Genomic DNA, 23,914 nt, shown 5'->3' with positions numbered 1-23,914 from the left:
TTCCTCGATGGCATTCCGACCGAATTGCATCAAATTACTTATCTAAACAGCCTAATGGTAGCTAAGCATTAAGATATAGAGACAGTTTAAAGCACAGTGATTAATAATTCAAACCATGCATGCATAATATCATAAGCAATTAAATAAATACTACATATTCATGCTAATGCTCAAGGCATCGTCCTAGCAAACGGAAAATTAGTTAAGAACAACCATAAACACAAAATATTATTAAAAACATGGATAGAAAACACCTTGAAAATAAACTTGAATTGTCAAAAGCAATTCTCCAAATAGTGCGTCCATTCTCCCCCAATGTTGCATAGTGAACCCTAATGGCTAACAAGCCTTATTTATACTATTACAAAATAAAATCCTACCTAGAAAAGGTCTTCTAAAAACTAGGAAACATAATAGAATAAGATAACTAGGAAATAAAAGGTTTCCTATTTAAACTGAAATTCGAACTTCTCATAAAATCACACTTTTGCCCGACCAAATCAACTCCGATTTGGTCCCAAAAGGTCTATTTTGAAAGCTGAAGACGTCCCCTACAAATCTTCCTCAACATATACCATCTTGACCTCCAAAATGCCCAAAACATTCAAAAACGTCAATCTGGGAAAATTGCGCGCTGAGCCTTTATTTCATTGCCACGGTCAAATGGCTTGGTAGAAAAATATGGAATTTTGATACAATCATCTTGAAAGACTCACGAACATCCTCCAATTGGAATCACTCCAAAATTCATCCGTTTGATCACTTTTTGCTCCAGAGGAATTTGAATGTCCTACATTGGAAATATATAACAAAGTATCAAAATCCTACCAAAATAACCAATGAATTAATACTAAGATTATGGTAAAATATATGGTAAAATATGGACTTATCAAATACCCTTACACTATGTTTGGACGAGGGAAATAAACTTAGAACTTTGGTAAAAGTCAGAATTTATAAATTGACATTCACCAATTCCCTTGTTTGGATTCATAAACATAGAAATTTAGAATTTCCGCATGGAAAAAAAACTTGGAATTTGGGACCTCCAATTCTCAAGTTCAAATTCCAAGTAAATATGTGTCATTTTCCAATTTTTATGATTGAGAGTTTAAAAATAACAAATTCCGTATTCAATTCCATTGTTCTTTTAGGTTAATCAAGCAAGAAAATTTACAAATTCTAGAAAATAAAATCTTGTCATTTTGAAATTTCTTAGTAATCTTAAATTTCTTCATCCAAACATAGTGTTACCATTCAGAGAGACTACAACATATGTATACAGAGATAATCATAGCTTTCTTAGCTCTCAAGCAATACAGCTAACTCGCTTACTGACTCTCTCTAGCAGCCTAACAGCTAACATTATATACTAATTACCAATACTAAACCACTAATATTTAGCTAGATAATTGTCAATACTCCCCTTCAATCTCAAGCTAGGGAAAACGTTGGATTATACGAAGTCTTTTTTGTCAAAATGTCAGCAATTTATTGATTTATTGATCTGTAGGAATGTAGCTAGGTCTAAATTTGTAGTACGCAGTCATTGTGCTCCTAGAACAACCTGTTGGATGCTAAACACTTCTCTGTTGACTGAGAAGGAATGCAGCAGAAGCATAAAGGAGCTAACGGCTAGTTGTTTTAAATTGTAACGGCTAGTTAGCCTTTAGTGATAGTTTTAGACAAGTGTAAGGCTTAGATTAAAAGCCCCAATGAAGGGTTAAGATTAGCCTTGTACTATCAGGTTGTTATGCATTTTGTCAGCTAGCTCCAATGGGGATAAGGGCTGACTGTGCTCACTCTAAAACCCTACTGACATCATATATAAATGAATGCTACAAGCTGCTGCAATGGTAGAGCAATATAGCCGACATTCCCTTCTCACATTTTGTGCAATCATCACCTTTCTCTGAATACAAAACCCTGTCAAAACAATCACTCAAAATATCAACTTTATAAAACACTATCATGGCCTCAGAGCTTAGTTCTTGATTACTGAAATCTGGGCGTTGTGGAATCTGTTTTCTTTGAGGTGTTCAGGTAAAGGCTGAAACCCTAAGTGTCAATACAAGTCGAAGATGAAAGGATCTGGGGGTGGCGACCTCAAAGCTCCAATCTTTGATGGAGAAAACTATGACTATTGGAGGATTCGGATGACTACCATCTTCAAGTCATATGATCTCTGGGAAATGGTTCAATATGGATATGACCTACCAGAGATGGAGATCGATGCTCTAGAAGAGGATCTCACAGAGAAACAGATAGCTACACTGAAGGAGAATAGGATGAATGATGCTAGAGCGTTGGGGATCATTCAAGGGGCTGTCTCAGACTTCATATTTCCCAGGATAGCAAATGAAGAAACTGCCAAGGCTGCTTGGGATACTCTGCAACAAGAATACAGAGGAGATGTGAAGGTACGAAAGGTAAAGCTCCAGTCTCTTAGACGTGATTTTGAATACACACGCATGAGAGAAGATGAACCACTTAAAGATTATTTTTCTAGGCTGTTTGATGTTGTGACTCAAATGAAAACTTATGGAGAAGAACTGCCAAATGAAAGAACTGTGCAAAAGCTCCTAATTAGTTTGACTAAGCCTTATGATTCTATTGTGAGTGTGATAGAAGAAACCAAAGATACCGATACACTCAGTGTGCAAGATGTGATGGCTTCCTTGAGAGCTTTTGACCAAAGACTCGAGAGGCATGCTGATAGTGCAACTGAGAAAGCTTTTCAGTCACTAAACATAGGGTCTTCTAGTCACTCTAATCAACATCAAAACAAACCAAGGAAAGATTGGAAAGGGAAGAACAAAAAGTGGGAAGGAAAACCAAATGGAGAACACAAGTATAACAGTGGAAATAACAGTGGTAGTAAAACCAAACCATTGTGCAAATACTGTGATAAAACACATTTTGGTGAATGTTGGTTCAAAGGGAAACCGAAATGTCACAAATGTTTTAGATTTGGTCACCTGCAGAAAGACTGCAGATCAAATACAACTCAGAGAGTGAACATTGCAAACCAAGTAGAGGAAGAAACAAATGTCTTCTGTGCTTTTAGTGCAAGTGTTGAAAAGGACAATGAGGTTTGGTATATAGACAGTGGGTGTAGCAACCATATGACTGCTCATGAGTCCTTATTGACAGATATTGACACTGCCTTCACTGGAAAAGTAAAGATGGGAAATGGTAACATTGTGAAAGCAACAGGCAAGGGCACTCTCATCATAGACACCAAGAGGGGAAAGAGACACATTAAGGAAGTCATGTTGGTACCGAGTCTAGAGGAAAACCTTCTCAGTGTTGGACAGATGATGGAACATGGCTACTTCTTATTGTTTGGAGACACTATTGTTGAGATATATGATGATAGGACCCTGTCAAATCTAGTTGTGAAGGTTGAAATGAAAAACAGAAGCTTTCTATTGTTACTTAAATGTTTGGAGGAAGTGGCAAGGAGGGCAACCACATTTGACTCAGAAAGACTATGGCACAAAAGGTTTGGGCACTTAAATATGCAGAGTTTGAGAAACCTGCAAAAATATGAAATGGTGCAAGGCTTACCCCAACTAGATGATATGAATGAAGTTTGTGAAGGATGTGCACTCGGGAAACAACACAGGGAAAATTTTGAAACTGGGAAAGCCTGGAGAGCTGCAAAACCACTAGAATTAATTCACACTGATGTGTGTGGTCCAATGAAGAATGCATCCATCAGTGGGAACAAGTACTTTCTGACCTTCATAGATGACTACTCAAGGATGTGTTGGGTATATTTCATGAGATTAAAATCAGAGGTCTTCAACATCTTCAGGAAGTTTAAAGCAATGGTTGAGTTACAAAGTGGACATCAAATCAAGAAGATAAGGAGTGATAGGGGAGGTGAGTATACCTCACTGGAATTCAATGCTTTCTGTGAAGAATTGGGTCTAGAAAGACAGCTCACAGTAGCATATACTCCACAATAAAATGGCACTGCAGAGAGGAAGAATAGAACAATAGTGGAGATGGCAAGGTCCATGTTACATGAAAAGAAAATTCCCTACTCATTTTGGGGAGAAGCTGTGAATACTGCAGTTTATCTCTTGAACAGGTGTCCCACCAAGGCTTTGGAGAAACAAACTCCATTTGAAGTGTTTAGTGGAAGAAAGCCTGGAGTTAAGCATTTGAAAGTTTTTGGCTTTGTGTGTTATGCACTTGTGCCATCACAACTCAGACATAAGTTACAAGAATCCAGCAACAAGTGCATCTTTGTTGGATATGGAACTAATGAAAAAGGTTACAGGTTGTACAACTTGAAAACTCAGAAGATCAATCTCTCAAGAGATGTGATTTTTGATAAAGAAACACTGTGGAATTGGGAAACAAAGGCAGTGGAAGAAGACAAAGTATCACTGCAGATTTGTGTCACTGAGAAAGGAACTGCACAGAATGAAATTGGTGCAAGTCATGAATCCAAAGAAGGAAGCTTGCAGATCTCTCAAAATTCACCATTTCAAACCCCTCAAAGTTCACATAACTTAAGTGCAGGTTCAACATCCCAACAGGAAGGGCAACAAAGCTCAAACTCAAGCTCTAGTGTACAAAGCTCAAACTCAAGCTCTAGTGTACAAAGCTCAAACTCAAGCTCAGGGTTAACACCAATTAAGATGAGAAGCCTGGAGGAAATCTATGCTGCTTGCAATTTCTGTGTCATTGAACCATAAACATTTGAAGAAGCTGAGAGTGACAAGGCATGGCAGATAGCAATGGAAGATGAAATCTCAATGATAGAAAAAAATGGAACTTGGATCCTAGTTGATAGGCCAAGTGATAAACCTGTGATTGGTGTGAGATGGGTCTATAAAACCAAGCTGAACTTGGATGGATCTGTGCAAAAGAACAAGGCTAGATTGGTGGCTAAAGGCTACTCCCAAAAGCCTGGAATTGACTTTAATGAGACATTTGCACCTGTGGCTAGACTAGATACAATTAGAACTCTAATTGCATTAGCTGCACATAAGGGTTGGCAGCTATACCAGTTAGATGTTAAGTCTGCATTCCTAAATGGTGTGCTAGAGGAAGAGGTCTATGTGGACCAGCCACAAGGTTTTGAAGTCAAAGGGTCCGAGAGCAAGGTGTATAGACTAAAGAAAGCACTTTATGGCCTAAAGCAGGCACCAAGAGCATGGTATAGTGAGATTGATGCACACTTCACCAAGTGTGGATTCAAGAAAAGCCTTAGTGAAGCAACACTCTACACCAAAGTTGAAAACAAATCAGAGATCCTCATAGTGTCTATCTATGTGGATGATGTGGTCTTCACTGGAAATAGCAAGAAAATGGTGGATGAATTCAGAAATGAAATGATGGGAAAATATGAGATGACAGATTTGGGGCTACTTCACCACTTTCTTGGCATGGGGGTAATTCAAAAGGTAGATTGCATTTTCATCCATCAAATGAAATATGCACAAACACTCCTAGATAGATTTGGCCTCAAGGGATGCAAACCAGTTAGCACTCCCTTAATTGCAAATGAAAAACTCAAAAGTGAAGATGGAAGTGAATCGGTGGATGCAAGTCTCTACAGGAAAATTGTTGGCAGCCTGTTATATCTCACAGCAACAAGACCAGATATTATGTATGCTGCAAGTCTACTATCAAGGTTCATGCATAATCCTACCAAAATACATTTAGGAACTGCTAAAAGGGTTCTTAGGTATGTGCAAGGAACAATTGATTTTGGAATCAAGTATGAGAAAGGACAGACAACCATATTGGTTGGTTTCTGTGATAGTGACTGGGGAGGCAGTGAAGATGACATGAGGAGCACATCGGGGTATGCATTTACTTTTGGTTCTGGTGTATTCTCGTGGGCCTCAGTTAAGCAACAAAGTGTTGCACTATCAACAGCCGAAGCTGAGTATGTGAGTGCTGCAGAAGCAACATCTCAAGCAATCTGGCTACGATTTGTTCTAAAAGACTTTGGGGAGTTGCAGGTTGAACCAACTAAGCTAATGTGTGATAATACCTCAGCCATAGCAATGACAAGGAATCCAGTATTTCATCAGAAAACAAGACACATCAAGAGGAAATATCACTTTATCAGATATGCATTACAAGAGAATGTCATTGAACTGATGTATTGCAGAACAGAAGATCAGGTAGCAGACATTTTTACAAAAGCACTACCAAAAGAAAGGTTCACTTACCTTAGAAGCTTGCTTGGAGTCAACACGAGGAAGAGTTTAGAGGGGAGTGTTGGATGCTAAACACTTCTCTGTTGACTGAGAAGGAATGCAGCAGAAGCATAAAGGAGCTAACGGCTAGTTGTTTTAAATTGTAACGGCTAGTTAGCCTTTAGTGATAGTTTTAGACAAGTGTAAGGCTTAGATTAAAAGCCCCAATGAAGGGTTAAGATTAGCCTTGTACTATCAGGTTGTTATGCATTTTGTCAGCTAGCTCCAATGGGGATAAGGGCTGACTGTGCTCACTCTAAAACCCTACTGACATCATATATAAATGAATGCTACAAGCTGCTGCAATGGTAGAGCAATATAGCCGACATTCCGTTCTCACATTTTGTGCAATCATCACCTTTCTCTGAATACAAAACCTTGTCAAAACAATCACTCAAAATATCAACTTTATAAAACACTATCACAACCCAGTGTACTCCTGGACATAAACAAGATAAATCATTCACTAGAAACTCTAATGAAAGGACTTATGGTAATGGAGTAACTGGTTGAAGTTCGAAAATCAGCTAACGATTTACCATCTTGCTTGTTACATAGATATGCAGAGTGGTATTCCGGTATGGCAATATAAATCCCACCAAGAACATGCTCCCCGCGGCAATTTAAGGTCATACAACCTGCATATTTTTTTCGGTTAAATTTATCATGTAAAGGAGAACGAAGAAGAGATATGAAGAGTAAAATCTGCTGATGAAATTTTTAAGAACTGAGTCAAACAATGTAAAACAAACTAACAAAGTAATAATACGTTTTTACGATGATCAATCAGGACTGTTCAGAGTTGTTGCTCTGGCGTATAAACCTTCACCTAAATCGGATACCAAAATTCCCACTCAGATCTGCTAGTTTTGGGACTAGATGAAAAAAAGGACAACTGTATTTGGCAGTATATACAGTCCCTTGGCTACAAAATAACCAGACAGAACGCCAAATTATGATGCCTTGCTTCACAAGTCTAAATTGAAAAACTGTGTAGGATCGAACACTCATCTACCCTTTGCAGGTCCGTGATGTGGTTATCTTGTCTGTCGACAACATCGACAGTAAAAACCGGCAATCTCACATGAACTTAATAGGCACACATACCATATATACTGTTTATCTGTATATATTGAGTTCATCTTAAGGGTCATAATTCATTTAATTAAGAATTATATATAGGTTTAATAAATTGCAGAAATTATACCATCAGTATCTAAGGATTAGAGCAGTGTGCTTCCCTTCTATGCACTGAATTTGAATCTACTTTTTCCTCACGTTAGTTTCTAGATTCCAAGTTTACTGTTATAGCATAGTAATCATATTGATTTCCATTCAAGCGAGTTAGTAATCAGCTTTTACAAAATCAGTACTATTCTTACCCCAATTTCATAAAATTTTAGTAAATAGCTTAATAAGAAATTTGGATCTTGACTATCCTTAGTCTAATTCTATGTCAAATTAGTAAACGACTCATGAAAGATAGTGAGAAAATTGAGAATCGAACACAAGATTTGATGTGCATGAGTTATTACTCATGACCACTTAAGTTACAAACCGCTTTACTCATAAGTTCATGTAATCGAACCTAACTAATCTCATACCACGATCCATGAGGTCTGAATTTGGAGTAAGCAATCATTGAACTCCAGGAACAATATCACATATTTTCCCAATGTGATTGCATTGCACACAGCTCTATATCGTTGGTTGATATAAATCTTCAAGCTTAATTGACAAGAAAGCCCTTTTCTTCATGAAATCCAATTAAATTGGACATTCTTTTAAGGTCCTTTGTAATCTCTCACTTAGTTTTTGTGGTCTTGGGTTGGCCTTGGCCTGGTCCAAATAAACACATCACATTGACGCAAGCCTTTGCTCGACAATAACGAGCTTTAGCCCAACTCCAACTCCCAAGTATGAAGTTTCAATTGTCCAACCCAAAAACCAAAAAGTCTGAATTGTCCAAATTTTCGAGACCCTCGCTCTTTAGGAAAATAAAAGTTTTGTTTGGAGACGCCTTTGTTGAAAACACTTCATATCGTAAGTGTTTATTTCTAGAAGCACTTGAAAGGGCTTGATGAAGATGTGTTTATTAGAAAGTACTTTTAGGGTGCGTTTGTTGCGCCGGACTGTCTCGGACTGGACTAGCTGCCGGGACTAAGCTGGACTGGCTTAGACTGGACTAAGCTGGACTAACTTAGTGAAGCGTTTGGTGCAGTCTCGGACTAAGAAGCAGGATAAGAAAAACAGTACTGTTCACCAGATTTGTGTTTGCTTAGACTAGGACTACAAATTTTTGCCATTGTGTAATAGAGTAATGCTACAAATCTCATGATATGGGTTAATTGGAGCATATTTTTGCCACGTATATTATGAATCTTAAAAAAAATTGACAATTGTTTTGTTTCTATTACCTGCTAATAGAATTGGGTTTAATTTGCAAATGTAGCTTGATTTAAACTCTATCACCGAACAGAAGAAATATTTTGCCTTAACTGAATTGCTAGCTCTCAGTGGGTTTGAGTGGAATGAAGAGAAAATGATGTTGGCTTGTGAGAAAAGTGCGTATGACGAGGCTACGAAGGTTTGCGTATATCTGATTGTATTTTTTGTTTTATCTGATTGTGTTTTGTTTTTAGAATCTCAGTTCCTTGATTAATTACACTGAGTTCAAAATCTCAGAGTTAATATCATCATCTTCTTAATTACGAATCAGGATAATGCACTAACAACATACATAGAAAAAGAAAAACCTCCATGGGAGGTAATTCCAAGTTCTTTACTGACACCATCACCATACACTCAGAAACCACTTGAAGCTAGATATTAGAAGGATTACAGTGCACATAAACAAAAACTGAGACTTGTATGAAAGACATAGCTTTTTAAATACCAGCTCTTTCATACTGTAAAGAAAAAAGAGTTATGACAAACTTATAGATGATCTGTTGATCTGCCAGCTTGTGTGGCAACATAAAAGAGTATATATATATATATATATATATATATATATATATATATATATATATATATATATATATGTATATCTTTTCGGAAAGGTTCACCCATCATCCCTCTGAAAAAAGGAAAAACTTAACATTGTTTTTTTGTTTTCCATAGCTAGCACACGTCAAAACATCCTGCCCTGTCCATTATTAATTGTTCTGCCTCTTGTCCTTTCTTCAAAGATCGATTTTTCACTTCTTCCTCTTTACGCTGCCCTCTTCATCTTGTAATAGACCAAGAATTAATATATTGTATTACACGCCTTGTGTTTTGTGTTTTTTTTTTGTAGGGTAAAAAGGATGCAAGTGGATTGTACGATAAGCCTTTTCCGCACTACCACAGTTTGGGAGAGATTTATGCAAAAGATCGTGCTATGGGTGCAAATGCTGGTAACGCTGATGACGATGAAGAAGAAGTTAGACTTAAAGATGCCAATGTCAATCAACATAAAGGTGAGGATGAAAGTGGAAATGACTTTGATACTTCTTTCTCAGTACCAAATACCCAACAACAAAGGAATGCAGAAAGTAACACATCAAACATTAGTCGCAAAAGGACAAGAGTAGCAGATGAAATGGCCAAGCAATTCTCTATTATGGCTAAAGCTATAGCCGATGTGGGACCTAAGATTGATGGTCTAGTTCATGCACTGTCAACCGATATAAATCTGACCGAAATGCAACAAAAACTTGACAGTGAGTTGACCAAAATGGAGTTTTTGTCTCCCATGGATTTATTTAAAGTTACTAACTTCTTGGCCAAAGAACATGACCTTTTGAGGGTGTTTTTCAACATGTCTGATGAAAGGAAGAGTGCATATGTGACTACTTTGTTGCAGACTTGGATGCATAACGACATCTAAGTGATGGTCCAAATAATGTGAATGCTAGTTTTTTGCTATGACGTGCTTACTGCCATAATGACATATCAGGGAAAATTGTGAATGTTTTGTAAATCTAATGACTTATTAGATGACACCATAATGGTGAAGAACTACTTTTTGTTGATATTATGATGTTTAGGCAGGTTAAGAATATTTTGTTGACAATCTGATGTGTAGGCAGGTTATGAATATTTGATAATATGATGCATACGCAGGGTATGACAAGTTTGCTTAGGTTGGTTATGGTGGTTAGATAGATGTACTTTAATGTAAAATATTAACTTTAATGAAGTTATTTCCTACTCTTTGTTTGTTACTAATATTTTTTTCTTCATTTATTTACTATTATACAAAATCCACCTCTTGAAGATCACTTTAGTTCAAGGGGAATCAAGTTTTTTGATTTGAAATGGTAAAACAAAATTTCTTCTACTCGTTGACATTATGTAGCAAAATATATTCTTGAAGAGTTAAGACTGAAAATGCTCCTAACAATTTCTTTCCATGTCCTTCTTGCTCATTAAGCATAATTCTATGCTCATTCACATTATGCACAACCAGTGGCGGAGCCAGGAATCTTACCACAAGGGGTCGTAGTGTAAAAGTCCAGAAAAAAAATTTAGGATGGAAATGTTAAAGTTAATGCTTTACTTAAACTGATTATGTGTAAAAGGGCTGACTGTTGCCTTTATTAGTCGACTCATTCTATTTATCAGTCGACCCAATTACTTCAGTCGGCTTATGTATTGAACTAATTCTGTGTAAAAGGGCTGACTGTTGCCTTTATCAGTCGACCCATTCTATTTATCAGTCGACCCAATTACTTCAGTCGGCTTATGTATTGAACTAATTCTGTGTAAACGGGCTGACTGTTGCCTTTATCAGTCGACCCATTCTATTTATCAGTCGACCCAATTACTTCAGTCGGCTTATGTATTGAACTAATTCTGTGTAAAAGGGCTGACTGTTGCCTTTATCAGTCGACCCATTCTATTTATCAGTCGACCCATTCTATTTATCAGTCGACCCAATTACTTCAGTCGGCTTATGTATTGAACTAATTCTGTGTAAAAGGGCTGACTGTTGCCTTTATCAGTCGACCCATTCTATTTATCGACCCATTCTATTTATCAGTCGACCCATTTTATTTATCAGTCGACCTAGAGTAAATTCAATCGATCTAAAGTAACTCCTAAATACATGCAGAATCATTTTGTTACTCAATGCATAATCAGTTTGTTACTTCATGCAGAATCAGTTTGTTACTCAATGCAGAATCAATTTGTTACTTCATGCAGAATCAGTTTGTTACTCAATGCAAAATCAGTTTGTTACTATTATATACTATATCAAATTTTATTAAAAAAAAGTATATAAAATATTTGATTTGGGACAAGGGCATTTTAGTAATCATACTGGTTTATATTCCGATTCTGCTGAATTAGTAAACAGCTTTATGGAATTGTATTCCGATTCCAGACAGTTTTAGTAAACAATTTCAACAAGAATCTGATTCTGATTCCACCTCATTTCAATTCCTCCTCAATCCGATTCCTCTCAATTTGATTACGGATTAGTAAACGCGCCATAATAGTGGCCAATACATGCAACTTCAACAAATACAAGTACATAAGATCTCCATAATTTAGAAAATCCTAGTTAACATTAGTTAACATTAGCCAAAATAGATCTCTATAATTTACAAAATGGCTAGTTAACATAAGCCAAAATACTAGTGCAAAGCTAAGTTATAAGTCATAACATAAGATTGTATGATTAATAAAATACATCCATGTTAACGTTAATAAAATACATCCATGTTAACATTAGCCAAAATCCTCATCCGCTTGCGTTGTCGCTTAAAAGCCTTTGGACGAACACTTTCTTGAGTTCCGGTTTGATTGCCCTGAACACTCCCACATTTTTTGGTTTATCCAAAATAAGAGACAATGCATCAATTTGATCCATAGGAGAGAGACCCATTGCTTCAAGTTCATTAGCTATGTCAGTATGATCTGCAGTACCTTGAACTAAAGCTTCAGTTACCATTTGCATCCTCTTCCCACTTTCAACATAAAAATCTTTCAGTCCACTGATAATTGCCTCGGTTCCATCATTTGAACTTCCCACAGCTCTTTTCCTCTTTCTTTGGCTATTTTCAGATGGGGTGCTTTGTTGGCTTTGTTGGTTCATTGAAGAAACAAAATTTTCACCTCCAATATCACTTTCACCAACATGATCATGACTTTGTTCCTCCATCATTTGAGCAGGGGTTTCGGCTACATTACCCGTAGCCCGATCTTTTCCAAATATATATGCAAATCTATCAAACAGTGGAAAAGGTTTGCTTCTCCATCCATCGGCTTCTTTATTTCTCTAAGATTATATCAACATAGCAAAACTAAAATTTAGCATGCGTAACAAATATAGCAGCAAGAATATAACTAATGCATAAATAAAATAGGATATGAACCTGCACATAAGTTTGCCATGCGTCATCACTGTCAACTTCAACGCACTTTTTGACATCATTCCATGCAAATCCACTTGTGTTTATCATGTCAACGACCATACTATATGTTTTTTTCCATTTCTTCAACTTGGATTCAATATGTGGATTTGCCTTTATATTTGAATGAGGACATAAAACATTGACAGCTTTTGCTATTTCAACCAAAGTACCTTGTTTGAAAGCACCGGTGTCACACCGTTGCTTCCGAGCAACAAAATCCTCAAGAACTCCTAGTAATACTTCTTCCTCAAATGCTTCCCATTTACGCCTTCTTCCTTTTGGCTCTTGAGTAGCATTCAAAAAATTTTCGTTATCCATACCTAAACAAAAAATATTTTAATGAAGGAAAATACCATACAAATAATCAATTTGCTTAATATCCAATCAACTTGCATAATATCCAATCAACTTGCATACCATCCAATCATTGTGCTAATATCTAACAAATGCATGATAAAAAAGGAATACTAAAATAAAATGTTATCATTAACACATATAGCTAGTTCGGTTGCTGGTTCCTAATTGCTCTCCACTCATTATACATTTCCTGAGCCATATCATTCCTCATTGCAGTCCACTGGTCCGATGTTTGAACACTACCAACATATTCACCTTCTTCTGTATTTTGTCCATCTTCTATTATTGGCAAATTCTCCATTGGATCTACAGACATCTCTTGCCTAATAAGATTGTGTAGTAGGCAACAAGCGGTAATTATTCGACCTTGTGTCCTTATCGGATAGAAAGATGGACTCCTTAGTATCGACCACCTTCCTTTTAGCAGGCCAAAACAGCGTTCAATTACATTCCTTGCCTTAGAATGCTTCATGTTAAAATATTCTTCCTTATTAGAAGGTGTTCGTCCCTCCCATTCAGATAAATGATAAGGTATTCCTCTATAGGGTGCAAGGAATCCTTCACCATTTGTATAACCACCATCTACAAGGTAATAACAACCTAATGAAAAAAAAAAAAGACCTTATTAGTGTTTTGTAGTTGACAAACAGAACTAAACCTAACTTACAAAGTTGAGACTAAGTAATAGTCTTACCCGCTGGTACCTTAAAACCATTAGGCCTACTAATTGCATCATGTAGCACTCTAGAGTCTGATGCGGAACCCTCCCACCCCGGAAACACATATATGAACTGCATATCTCCTGAACACACACCTAACACATTAGTTGCGACTCGACCCTTTCTTGTTCGGTATCTTGGTTTGTCAATTTCAGGTACATGCACATCAATGTGTGTTCCATCCAATGCTCCCAAGCAATTCTTAAAAATAAAAAATAAAAAAGTTTTTGTTAATTTATACAAAGGGAATGAAGAGTTAAAGCTTAGGGAAAATGAAAAAAATTTCTCATCATACCTTAAAACATCGCCACCTAGGATCTGTAGAATCAATAGGCACAGGCTGGGGGACTTTTAGTAGGATACCTTGTAATCGCAAAATTCCTTGCAATATGCTATTGAAATACCTACTTATAGTCTCTCCTGACCTATAAAATCTACCGCCAACACTACGATTCTTAGTATGATGTGCTAATATTTGTAAAGTCATACACACCTGTTCCTCTACAGACACCAAACCATCAGTTTTTATCCTCCCATCTTGACGAAGTAAGTCGCATAATATGCCAAAAGTCCTTCTATCCATTCTCAATTCGTTGACACATTCAGTATCAGTATTCCCTATTATACCATTCAGATAACACAAACTAATCTCTCGTCTAATAAGTGAACGGTTAGTCAATGTGGGTCGTTCAACGTGTCTCTGTTTGCCACGTAGCATCATCACCACAAGAATCGTACAAATACAAATTGTCTCCAAATAAGACATCTCTAACAATAAGATCAATAAAAGCTTCCTTCGATCCATATCTATCCAAACAAAACAAAAAACAAAAAACAAATTAACTAGATCATTAACTCGAGGCAACAAATATACAGGTGGCGTTGAAAAAAAAAAAAGTTTTCATTAACCCGAGGCAACAAATATACAGGTGGCGTTGAAAAAAAAAAGTTTTCATTAACCCGAGGCAACAAATATACAGGTGGCGTTGAAAAAAAAAAAGTTTTCATTAACCCGAGGCAACAAATATACAGGTGGCGTTGAAAAAAAAAAGTTTTCATTAACCCGAGCCATCATATTCAAAATGTTCTACTCTTATACATCTATAAACATGTGTCTAAGAACACTAGTATGAGGATTGCTATCATTGCTAGGCATTGCATGTGAAAAGGGAAATTAAAGGACACCTGTAATGCAGTAGCCTTAGCCTTCCGTTTATGCTCCTCTTCTCTGCAACCAACAACCACAAAAAATTGCAATTCAGCATCAACCCCACACAATACAAAACATTCACATTGTAATATCATGGTTATAAACCAAGTACACACACACACACTGCATACATACATACACACACTGCATACAGTGCATACACACACTACATACACTACACACACACACTGCATACACTACACACACACCCTGCAAGTACACACACACTGCACACACACTGCATACATACACACTGCAAACATACACTACACACACACCCTGCAAGTACACACACACTGCATACACCCTGCACACACACACTGCAAACATACTACACACACACACTGCATACATACACACTGCAAACACTACACATATACACACACTACATACACTACACACACTACATACACTACACACACACACTGCATACATACACACTGCATACACCCTGCACACACACACTGCAAACACACTAAACACACACATTGCATACATACACACTGCAAACATACACTGCAAACACACTACACACACACACTGCATACATACACACTGCAAACACTACACATATACACACACTACATACACTACACACACTACATACACTACACACACACAATGCATACATACACACTGCATACACCCTGCACACACACACTGCAAACACACTACACACACACACTGCATACATACACACTGCAAACATACACTGCAAACACACTACACACACACACTGCATACATACACACTGCAAACATACACTACACACACACCCTGCAAGTACACACACACTGCATACACCCTGCACACACACACTGCAAACACACTACACACACACTGCATACATACACACTGCAAACATACACTGCAAACACACTACACACACACACTGCATACATACACACTGCAAACATACACTACACACACACCCTGCAAGTACACACACACTGCATACACCCTGCACACACACACTGCAAACACACTACACACACACACTGCATACATACACACTGCAAACACTACACATATACACACACTACATACACTACACACACTACATACACTACACACACACTGCATACATACACACTGCATACACCCTGCACACACACACTGCAAACACACTACACACACACACTGCATATATACACACTGCAAACACAGTACATACATACACACACTACATACACTACACACACACACTGCATACATACACACTGGCAGTGTAACAACTTCTCAGGACCATGACAAAATAAAATGATATAACTACACTACACACACACACTGCATACATACACACTGCATACATACACTCTAGTCAATTTGTTTATGCATAACGCATAGCAAAATGATATGACTACACTTCATCACAAAAAATCAGATAAGCTTCGAACTGCATCAGCAAGCAGATTGATTGAAAACTAAAATCAAATTCATTGAAGGCCCGTGAATTACCTGTTCAAAGAGTCCTTTCGGCAAAAATGTAATGAAGTTGTACTTTGTAGTCGATATAGAATTCCCCTGGAACAATTGAACGCATAATAATTAAAACCGAATACAAACAAAATGAAGTAAGATTTAAAGTGGCAGATAACAGAACATAGATTACATATCCTACACGTTTATACTAATAAACTTGTTGATGGCACATGGTGGAGGTAAAACAAAATCCTGAAAACATCCACTGTGCTAGAAACATATTCTAGATTCTGAGAAGGCCATATCCTAATATTCTGTTCTACGATCCAGATGAAAGAAAGGCAGGGCACTCAAGAACTAAAGAGAAATTATTCATTATTTAAGTTGGGTTAGTTCTAAACATTGAAAGGCAGCCAATATTTGAAGAACCTAATAACTTGTACCAATTTATATATACAAAATCGGGGTATATATAAAAATCACTCACAGAATCCAAAGAGTAGTAACATAATTCAATGTAATTCCTCTTGCAAAGACACCAACTTTTCGCAACAATGAGATTAAAAACCAAATCAACCAACTATCAAAATCCAATGAGTGGTAAACAAGCTATACATTATGCAAAATAGGCAATCAAACGGCCAAAAAACAGCCACAAAATCCAACCTTTTTGCACAGCTTGAGACATTTCCGCCGCAATGCCTCTCCTTGCTTCTGCTCAGCTTCCCTTCTCCTCTTCTTCTTCCTCTTGTGAAACCCAGACACGAAATTGCTTCACAAAATCCAAACAAGCAAAGCATCAAAACCCGAAAAATCAAAAAACCCAATTCAGAAAACGCGAAAAGAAACAAAATTTCAGGGCTTAGATTTCATCACTGAGCAAATTTTGTGATGGCGGTTTTGAGGATTTGAAAGAAAAGTTGAAATATGAAAACCCCAAATTCTAATCTTAATTTGACCTAAAAATCAAAACCCTAATTTGTTCAAGTGCAGAGGTCTATCATTGAAAATTTCTCAAACCCAAAACAACAAAATCAAATGAAGCTCAGTAATACCACGATCTGCAAAACAAATTGACGAAATAAAGCGAAGATGCGAAGTTTACCAGACAAGTCGGAGCAGATGAGGGCGAGCAGATGCAGATGAGGGAAGGCGCAGAGATCAGAATGAGGAAGATGACGATGAGGGAGCAGGGCAAGGACGACGATGAGGGAAGACGCAGCGATGAGGACGAGCGACGTAGGTTCTTGGATGAGTGACTCTCTCGCGGCTTTCTCTCAGGGCTTACGAGTCCTCCCGAAACTGGGGTTCCTCGTTAAGAACGCGTAAGGAGGTGAATAATCCGAGCGAGTCCAACCTAAGGTCATTAAAACTAATCCTACTACAAACCAAACAAGGGACTATAGTCTAATCCAGTCCAGTCCTCCCTAGTCCTGTCAAACAAACGACCCCTTACAACTCAAAAACGTTTTTAAGTTTTATAAGCGCTTCTAGTTATTAAGAGATGCATCTATAAGCATTTATGAAATGCCCCTTTACTATGTCCTCCTAATTCAAACCATATTCTATGAATTAGAAATGAACACTCAAACCACTTTTTTTTTTGGGGAAAAACAAGCTATATTTGAAAGAGAAATCATTTTTACACATCATATTTTTGCATTTGCACAACTTGATTTAAAATTATCCTTAACCTCCTTCACATTACGTGATTTTTCAAAAACAATTAACTGTAAGTCAAAATCACACAAAAGCGTATGTGATGATTATTAACTCGTTTGGACATACTTTTAAATTAACTGAAAGAGCTTTTAGAAAAAATATTTTTAGGTTTCAAAAACACTTTAAATGTTTTCTACAAAAAACATCAGTTATGTGTTTCTTTCCGGATGCACTTCGCTTTTTCAGGATTTACAGGCATTTGTACTAATGATTGTTTCTAAAAATATTTTTACTAAAAACGTTTTTAGTCATTTTAAAATCACATTCAAACACTATTTCTCATCTGACATAAAAAATATTTACCACTCAAAAACAAAAATAAAAAGCCAGTAATAAAAGAGAAACCTTCTCTCCAACAGTTTAGGGTTGAGAAGAAAAACCACACCAGTATTCGTACTGAACAGTCTGCAAGCAGCAAACCTTCTTCCAATCCACCAACGCCACCACCATGTCCCAAAAACCCAAATCACGACGCAAAAGCACAAAAATCGAACAAACCCCAACACTCCCAACCCAAAACCCGACCCCACCAGAGTTGCATTTCGCCATAGCCAGGATCGCGGTGTCTCAGATCAGCCAATCAGTCGGATTCAAATCAACGAAGCCCTCCGCCCTCGAAACCCTGACCCACATCGCCGTCAAGTACATCAGCGCCGTAGCCTCGGCCTCGGCCTCCTACGCCGCCATGGCCAAGCGCACCCACACGAACGTCTTCGACTTCGCCAACGCCCTCCACGACTTGCAGTCGGTGCAGGGATTCAGAGGGGCCTCCGCCCTCCACGAAAACGGATTCTGCGTATTGGGTTCGAGCGTTTTGAGCGAACTCGCCGGGTTCGTGAGGTGGAATCGGGAAACCCCCTTCGCCAGGCCGATTCCGCGGGTGGAGAAATTGGGCGCGGAGAAAAGGGGAAATGAGGTTCCCATTCCGCCGGAACTGGATTCCCGGAGGGGCTTGCACGTGCCGAGATGGCTGCCGGCGTTTCCGGACATGGGGAAGGCGGTTGGGAAGAGGAGGAATGGGGAGGAGCTGTGGGAGAATGTAGTGGCTAGTAATGGCGGCAGTGGCGGTGGCGGTGGCGGTGAAAGTGGAAATGGGAAAGGGAATTGCAGGGAATCGGTGGGACAGAGTAAGAGGGGGAGAGTGAGGTTTAGGGTAGGAGGAGGGGAGGAGGAGAGTGGGGTGGTGGGGGGAATGGGTGTGGATTTGAGAAGTGGGGTGTGTAGAGGAGGGAAGAGGGTGTCTTGGAGTAACAGTAAAATTGGTTACACTAATTTCAGTACTAGAACAAGAATTCATGAATTTGTTGATGTTGATGATGATGATGATGATGGTGATAAAAGATAGTTTTAATTTTGATAATTTTGTTGTGATGAAGATGTTGAAGTTTTTTTGGCAAATTTCAGAGATTGTAATTTTTTTTCACTAAGTTGTGTGTTCCGGAGGGACACAGCAGGATTCGATCGTCCGACCTCTCTCCCAAAAAACGTAGTGCATCGTCGGCCCCCCATGCCTTGTGCAGGAGTTTCTTTAGGAAGCTATGGATTTATGATTTTATATGTCATTGGTCTAATACCTTAGAACATGATCTAGTATTTTAGTGGGTAGGATGCGGTTCAATATCTTAATGGATAGAATGTAGGGTTTCTACTTATGCGCTTACACTATGTTTGGATGAAGAAATTTAAGATTACTAAGGAATTTTAAAATGACGGAAATTGAAATGACAAGATTTTATTTTCTAGAATTTGTAAATTTTCTTGTTTGGTTAACCTAAAAGAACAATGGAATTGAATACGGAATTTGTTATTTTTAAACTCTCAATCATAGAAATTGGGAAATGATATCTATTTACATGGAATTTGAACTTGGGAAGTTGTTATAAATTCTGACTTTTACCAAAATTTCAAGTTTTTTTCCTTCATTCAAACATAGTGTTAGGTTTCAGAATTCTTCTCTATGAAATTATTGTAAGCACTCATCCCCCTTACCTAACAATACTTAAAAAGAAAAATTCATTGGTTCTCCACCGAAACAATCTTGGTGGGCCTCTCGTCCAGTCTTATGGAAGAAATCTCAAGTGCGAATCTTTAGTCTTGGTGGAACTATCTTCTATTACTAGGGACGAAATCCAAGTTCAAATCCCCATCTCGAAAGATAATTTGGAATTCAACTTTTCTATTAAATTTAAACACATCAACAGCCCAATGCTGCTTTTAAACGCGTCAATCCGAATGACTGTACATAATACCCTAAAAATATTATCTTGCACCCCTCACTAATGAAATTAAATAAAAGAAAACTAATGAAAATGACTTAAAAACTTTGAGTTTTAACGAAAATAATAAAAAGGTGTTGCAAGTGAATAGTACCATGATTGATTTTTTAGAGTAAAAATGTGGTTTTTCATTAAAATGAACAGTACCAGAAGCTTTTCGTTAAAGTTCCCAATAAATAAGAGGGAATTGTGCAGATAACACCTTTTTTAAGGCCAATAACAATTCCCTATCAAAATTGGTACAATACATTTTTGGTGACTTGTAGCCTCTCAGAAATCAAATATTTTGCACTCAAAATAATTGTGGCCTCTCTGTGACCCCGATCAATGCCCGACACATTTATAAATTGAACTTTTCTAATTTTGTTGTTATAAACTTAATATGTGTCAGTTATTGATTGAAGCCACATAGAGACCACACCCATTTTGAAGACGGAAGATTTGATCTCGATCCGAAATTCGGAGGTTACAAGTTACAACCAATGAGTGAAGCATTCAGAACTGGAATCAAGAAATCAAAAGACCATCCATCCATAGGCAACGCACTCATTTCTTATACCAAAGTAGTAGTAAGCATCATATAGGGAGTTTCTTTCACACAAAAAATACATCTTCCGCCTCATGACACGTCCGAATATCACTACTTTTAACTAAGTACAGAGTTGCAACAGATATATGATCTTTCTCTTAACAATTACGGCAATATAATTGCAGAAGTTTGGACTGACGAGGCCAAATGATTTTCTTGACAACGGCAAAGGGCTCATTTTCCGCAGTTGAAACCATGGCAAATGGAGAGTATTATGATAAGGATTAAGGCGATCAGGATTCCTAAAACAATCAGCTTCACCTTCATGTTCTGCAGCCACATCTTCCTCCGCATTTTAGTCCCCACAGTCCGAAAATCCTGTGCCTGTAAGCAGGTCAATTTTTCCCCGTAAGTAGGGAACACAGAATAACAACTCGTTCAGAGGAAACAATATCTTGAAAGATGAATCAATTTCGAATGACACCACACATTATGCATTAGCAACGTGCTCAGACTTATGTGGGTGGCATGCCAATTCAATAGGGAAATACTTGTACAAAAAACTATTCTATTTATTAAACAAGACCATGCAAATGATAGAGAACGAGATACGACCTGTTGATGAAGGTTCTCAGTCTTGTCGACTAAAAGCTCTATCTTTTCCCCCCTATCCAAAACCTGCATCAAAATGCAAAACAAACATATGAGAAGATTATACTACATGTACAAAAAAACAGGTTTGAAAAAGGCATCTTGAGCAAGCAAGTTACAAGTTCATCTAATGACATTTATTCTATGTCTATAAGAATGGATGCATATACAACCAAAATCAACAATCATCGAACTTGGCGAGTGTAAAATATAACCCCCAATGGACAATGCTATCCGATATCACCACATCCCCCTTTCCATATCACCACATCCCCCTTTCTAAATCCCAACTATCATTACTTCTTCCACGTTGCCCGATCTGTTAGTAGCTTAGCTTCTAACAACACACATAAGATTGCACATGCTCATTTATGGACGTGTGTCCAGAGCGGTGTACAATTAAATGCCCAACAATTACTGAAGAACATCTCTTCCTAAAGTCCAGGGCGAAAACCCCCAATTCTATCTATTTTCCCAAATTCAAAATAAATAAATGGGCAAAAACGTAACCAATTAAGAAATACATAGATGTGTGAAGCTCAGGCAGTTACTATTTGAATCAATAATATTGTATCCCAGGATTATCAAACAATCTGATACAAACCAAGTGAACAATACAGATACACCACCAATGTTGTCTACCTTTTCAATATTCTCCATCATAACGCCTTTAACTTCTGAAACCTGGGCCTTCACCTTTGCAAGCTTGCTTATTTCTTCAGGATGATCAACACAGTATTGCATATGTTCCTTCAATTTTGACCTGCAATTAACCGAAGAAAAAATCACCAGTTTTAGCCAGATAAAAACATAATCACCGTGCATTTTACATGATCCTAATCAGGTAAAGTACCCAAATTCCTTGTTAAGGCTGTTGGCAGCAGCTGTAGCAGCCTTTCCAGCACCATATTTCGCAACAAAGTCATCCTTGACACGCTCCAGAAAAGCGATAGGTACTTGTCTTCCACTCGATTCATCTGCAACCACACAGTATGCTGCAACAACGACAAACTTCAGTGAGTACATTGATTGAATAACGCACCGGTAACTTTTGAATTGACACTAACAAGAACTTAAAAACACTCGGTTCTAAGATTTAAAACACAGGAATTTCGAATATCCTAACAATTTCAACATCCAGGAAGTCACGGCATTGGAACTATTTCCGACAATCGAAGTGCAACAAGACGATTCACGCTTGCACGCTTGCACACTTGCAAAGCGCAAATGAATAAAGATATCTTCAAATATAAGCCGAAGATCCAAGATCTAGAAACTCCAATGCACAGAAACCGAAATTTTGCGCCGAAAACTCAAAATTTACAAAACAAAACCAAAGCATCAAGATCAAGCTCAGATCTAACAACAATTAGGCACACCAAACGGAGCGCAACAAAGCAAAGCAAAACGAACAAATCAAACAATCAACACAACATAAAGTAGAAATTCCAGCATTTTCTCGGGAGACAAACGGAAAATAAAAGGAAAGGGAAAAAGGAGATTACTGTAGCCATTGTCGACGAGGTAATTGAAGGTGTGGCCATCGCAGTTGTAGGTGAACTTGTTGTTGGTAGCAGGAAGCTTCTGGAGGCACTGAAACGCAATGGAGTTGAAATTGCCGCTGAATTCCGTGTACTCGGCGAGAACCACAGTGCCGCGCGCCACGAACGCGTAGATCAGCGCCTTCTGCCCCATTTTTTGCTCCAACGTTCTGCTCTCTGCCTACCGCTGTGCGTTCTTGTTCTCGTTTCAGAGAGCCGCACAGCGATTCCGTAATTTTTATGCCTTTTTCTTTCGAATTTTTGGGGGTTGGGTTGGATTTTTTGGGTTTTGATGCGTGAAGCGCCCTTTTTGTCTCTCTCTCTCTCTCTGATCTGGCCTCCCACTGGATTTGTTTTAGAGAGAGAAAAGGGAATGTTTAAGGGGGAGTTTAATGAGGTTTAAAAAGTAGAGAGAGAGGTGAGGGAGAAGAAATGTCGGGTTTAAATTTTAAAAATATGGATTAAAAGTTTAATTAGAGTGAGAGGGATTTTTTGGGGAAAGATTGTTGTGGGGTTGGACTCATGAGAGACTCACGAGCTCTTTCTTTCTTTTCTTAGTATTGATTTGGTACTGAGGTACTTTAAAAAAAAATCGGGTATCAAAATTTTTTGTATTTAGTAAATATTCAACTTTAGCTTTTAAAAAATTAATAACTTAAAAAATAAAATTTTCCAAACTTTCTATTAAAATACGTGGTGTACTACTTTGTGTTGCCGTCACAATCAAAACAAAAATTTCTCCTACCAGTATTGTACGGAATAACAAATATTTCAATATTTTAATCCAAAAGAGGAAGCGTAACAATAAAAATTAAGAGAGATTAAGCATCAATTTGCCTGGCCCACCCGTGACGTC

At 37.8% G+C, this 23,914-nt stretch overlaps 6 protein-coding genes across 6 annotated transcripts; 3 read left to right on the top strand and 3 right to left on the bottom strand.

Moving 5' to 3' along the window:
* Window positions 1-2,081: 2,081 nt before the first annotated feature.
* Window positions 2,082-3,067, top strand: LOC126622863 (uncharacterized). Its single transcript, XM_050291560.1, has 2 exons — window positions 2,082-2,874; window positions 2,985-3,067. The coding sequence occupies exons 1-2, from the start codon at window positions 2,082-2,084 to the stop codon at window positions 3,065-3,067; spliced, it is 876 nt and encodes a 291-aa protein (XP_050147517.1).
* A 5,647-nt stretch (window positions 3,068-8,714) lies between these two features.
* On the top strand, window positions 8,715-10,423 carry LOC126621971 (uncharacterized). Its single transcript, XM_050290602.1, has 2 exons — window positions 8,715-8,814; window positions 9,526-10,423. The coding sequence occupies exons 1-2, from the start codon at window positions 8,770-8,772 to the stop codon at window positions 10,096-10,098; spliced, it is 618 nt and encodes a 205-aa protein (XP_050146559.1). The 5' UTR covers window positions 8,715-8,769; the 3' UTR covers window positions 10,099-10,423.
* A 1,307-nt stretch (window positions 10,424-11,730) lies between these two features.
* On the bottom strand, window positions 11,731-17,687 carry LOC126621968 (uncharacterized). The gene is made up of 6 exons (XM_050290600.1): window positions 17,445-17,687; window positions 17,006-17,111; window positions 16,376-16,441; window positions 14,893-14,935; window positions 12,593-12,951; window positions 11,731-12,495 (listed from the first exon to the last, which is right to left on the bottom strand). The coding sequence occupies exons 5-6, from the start codon at window positions 12,947-12,949 to the stop codon at window positions 11,959-11,961; spliced, it is 894 nt and encodes a 297-aa protein (XP_050146557.1). The 5' UTR covers window positions 12,950-12,951; window positions 14,893-14,935; window positions 16,376-16,441; window positions 17,006-17,111; window positions 17,445-17,687; the 3' UTR covers window positions 11,731-11,958.
* On the bottom strand, window positions 13,049-14,088 carry LOC126621972 (protein ALP1-like). Its single transcript, XM_050290603.1, has 3 exons — window positions 14,003-14,088; window positions 13,683-13,908; window positions 13,049-13,588 (listed from the first exon to the last, which is right to left on the bottom strand). Exons 2-3 carry the CDS (start codon window positions 13,783-13,785, stop codon window positions 13,131-13,133), a joined length of 561 nt encoding a protein of 186 aa, XP_050146560.1. The 5' UTR covers window positions 13,786-13,908; window positions 14,003-14,088; the 3' UTR covers window positions 13,049-13,130.
* Window positions 17,688-18,322: 635 nt separating the features above from the next.
* Window positions 18,323-19,806, top strand: LOC126621967 (uncharacterized). The gene has a single exon (XM_050290599.1). It carries the CDS (start codon window positions 18,510-18,512, stop codon window positions 19,404-19,406), a length of 897 nt encoding a protein of 298 aa, XP_050146556.1. The 5' UTR covers window positions 18,323-18,509; the 3' UTR covers window positions 19,407-19,806.
* A 1,065-nt stretch (window positions 19,807-20,871) lies between these two features.
* Window positions 20,872-23,468, bottom strand: LOC126621969 (vesicle-associated membrane protein 722-like). The gene is made up of 5 exons (XM_050290601.1): window positions 23,023-23,468; window positions 22,371-22,512; window positions 22,160-22,280; window positions 21,482-21,544; window positions 20,872-21,250 (listed from the first exon to the last, which is right to left on the bottom strand). Exons 1-5 carry the CDS (start codon window positions 23,210-23,212, stop codon window positions 21,101-21,103), a joined length of 666 nt encoding a protein of 221 aa, XP_050146558.1. The 5' UTR covers window positions 23,213-23,468; the 3' UTR covers window positions 20,872-21,100.
* Between the last annotated feature and the right edge of the window lie 446 nt (window positions 23,469-23,914).

Source organism: Malus sylvestris, chromosome 5 (assembly GCF_916048215.2).
Source record: "Malus sylvestris chromosome 5, drMalSylv7.2, whole genome shotgun sequence".
NCBI lineage: Eukaryota > Viridiplantae > Streptophyta > Magnoliopsida > Rosales > Rosaceae > Malus > Malus sylvestris.
The sequence above is the reverse complement of the archived record's forward strand: the minus strand, read 5'-3'. Positions and strand labels throughout refer to the sequence as shown.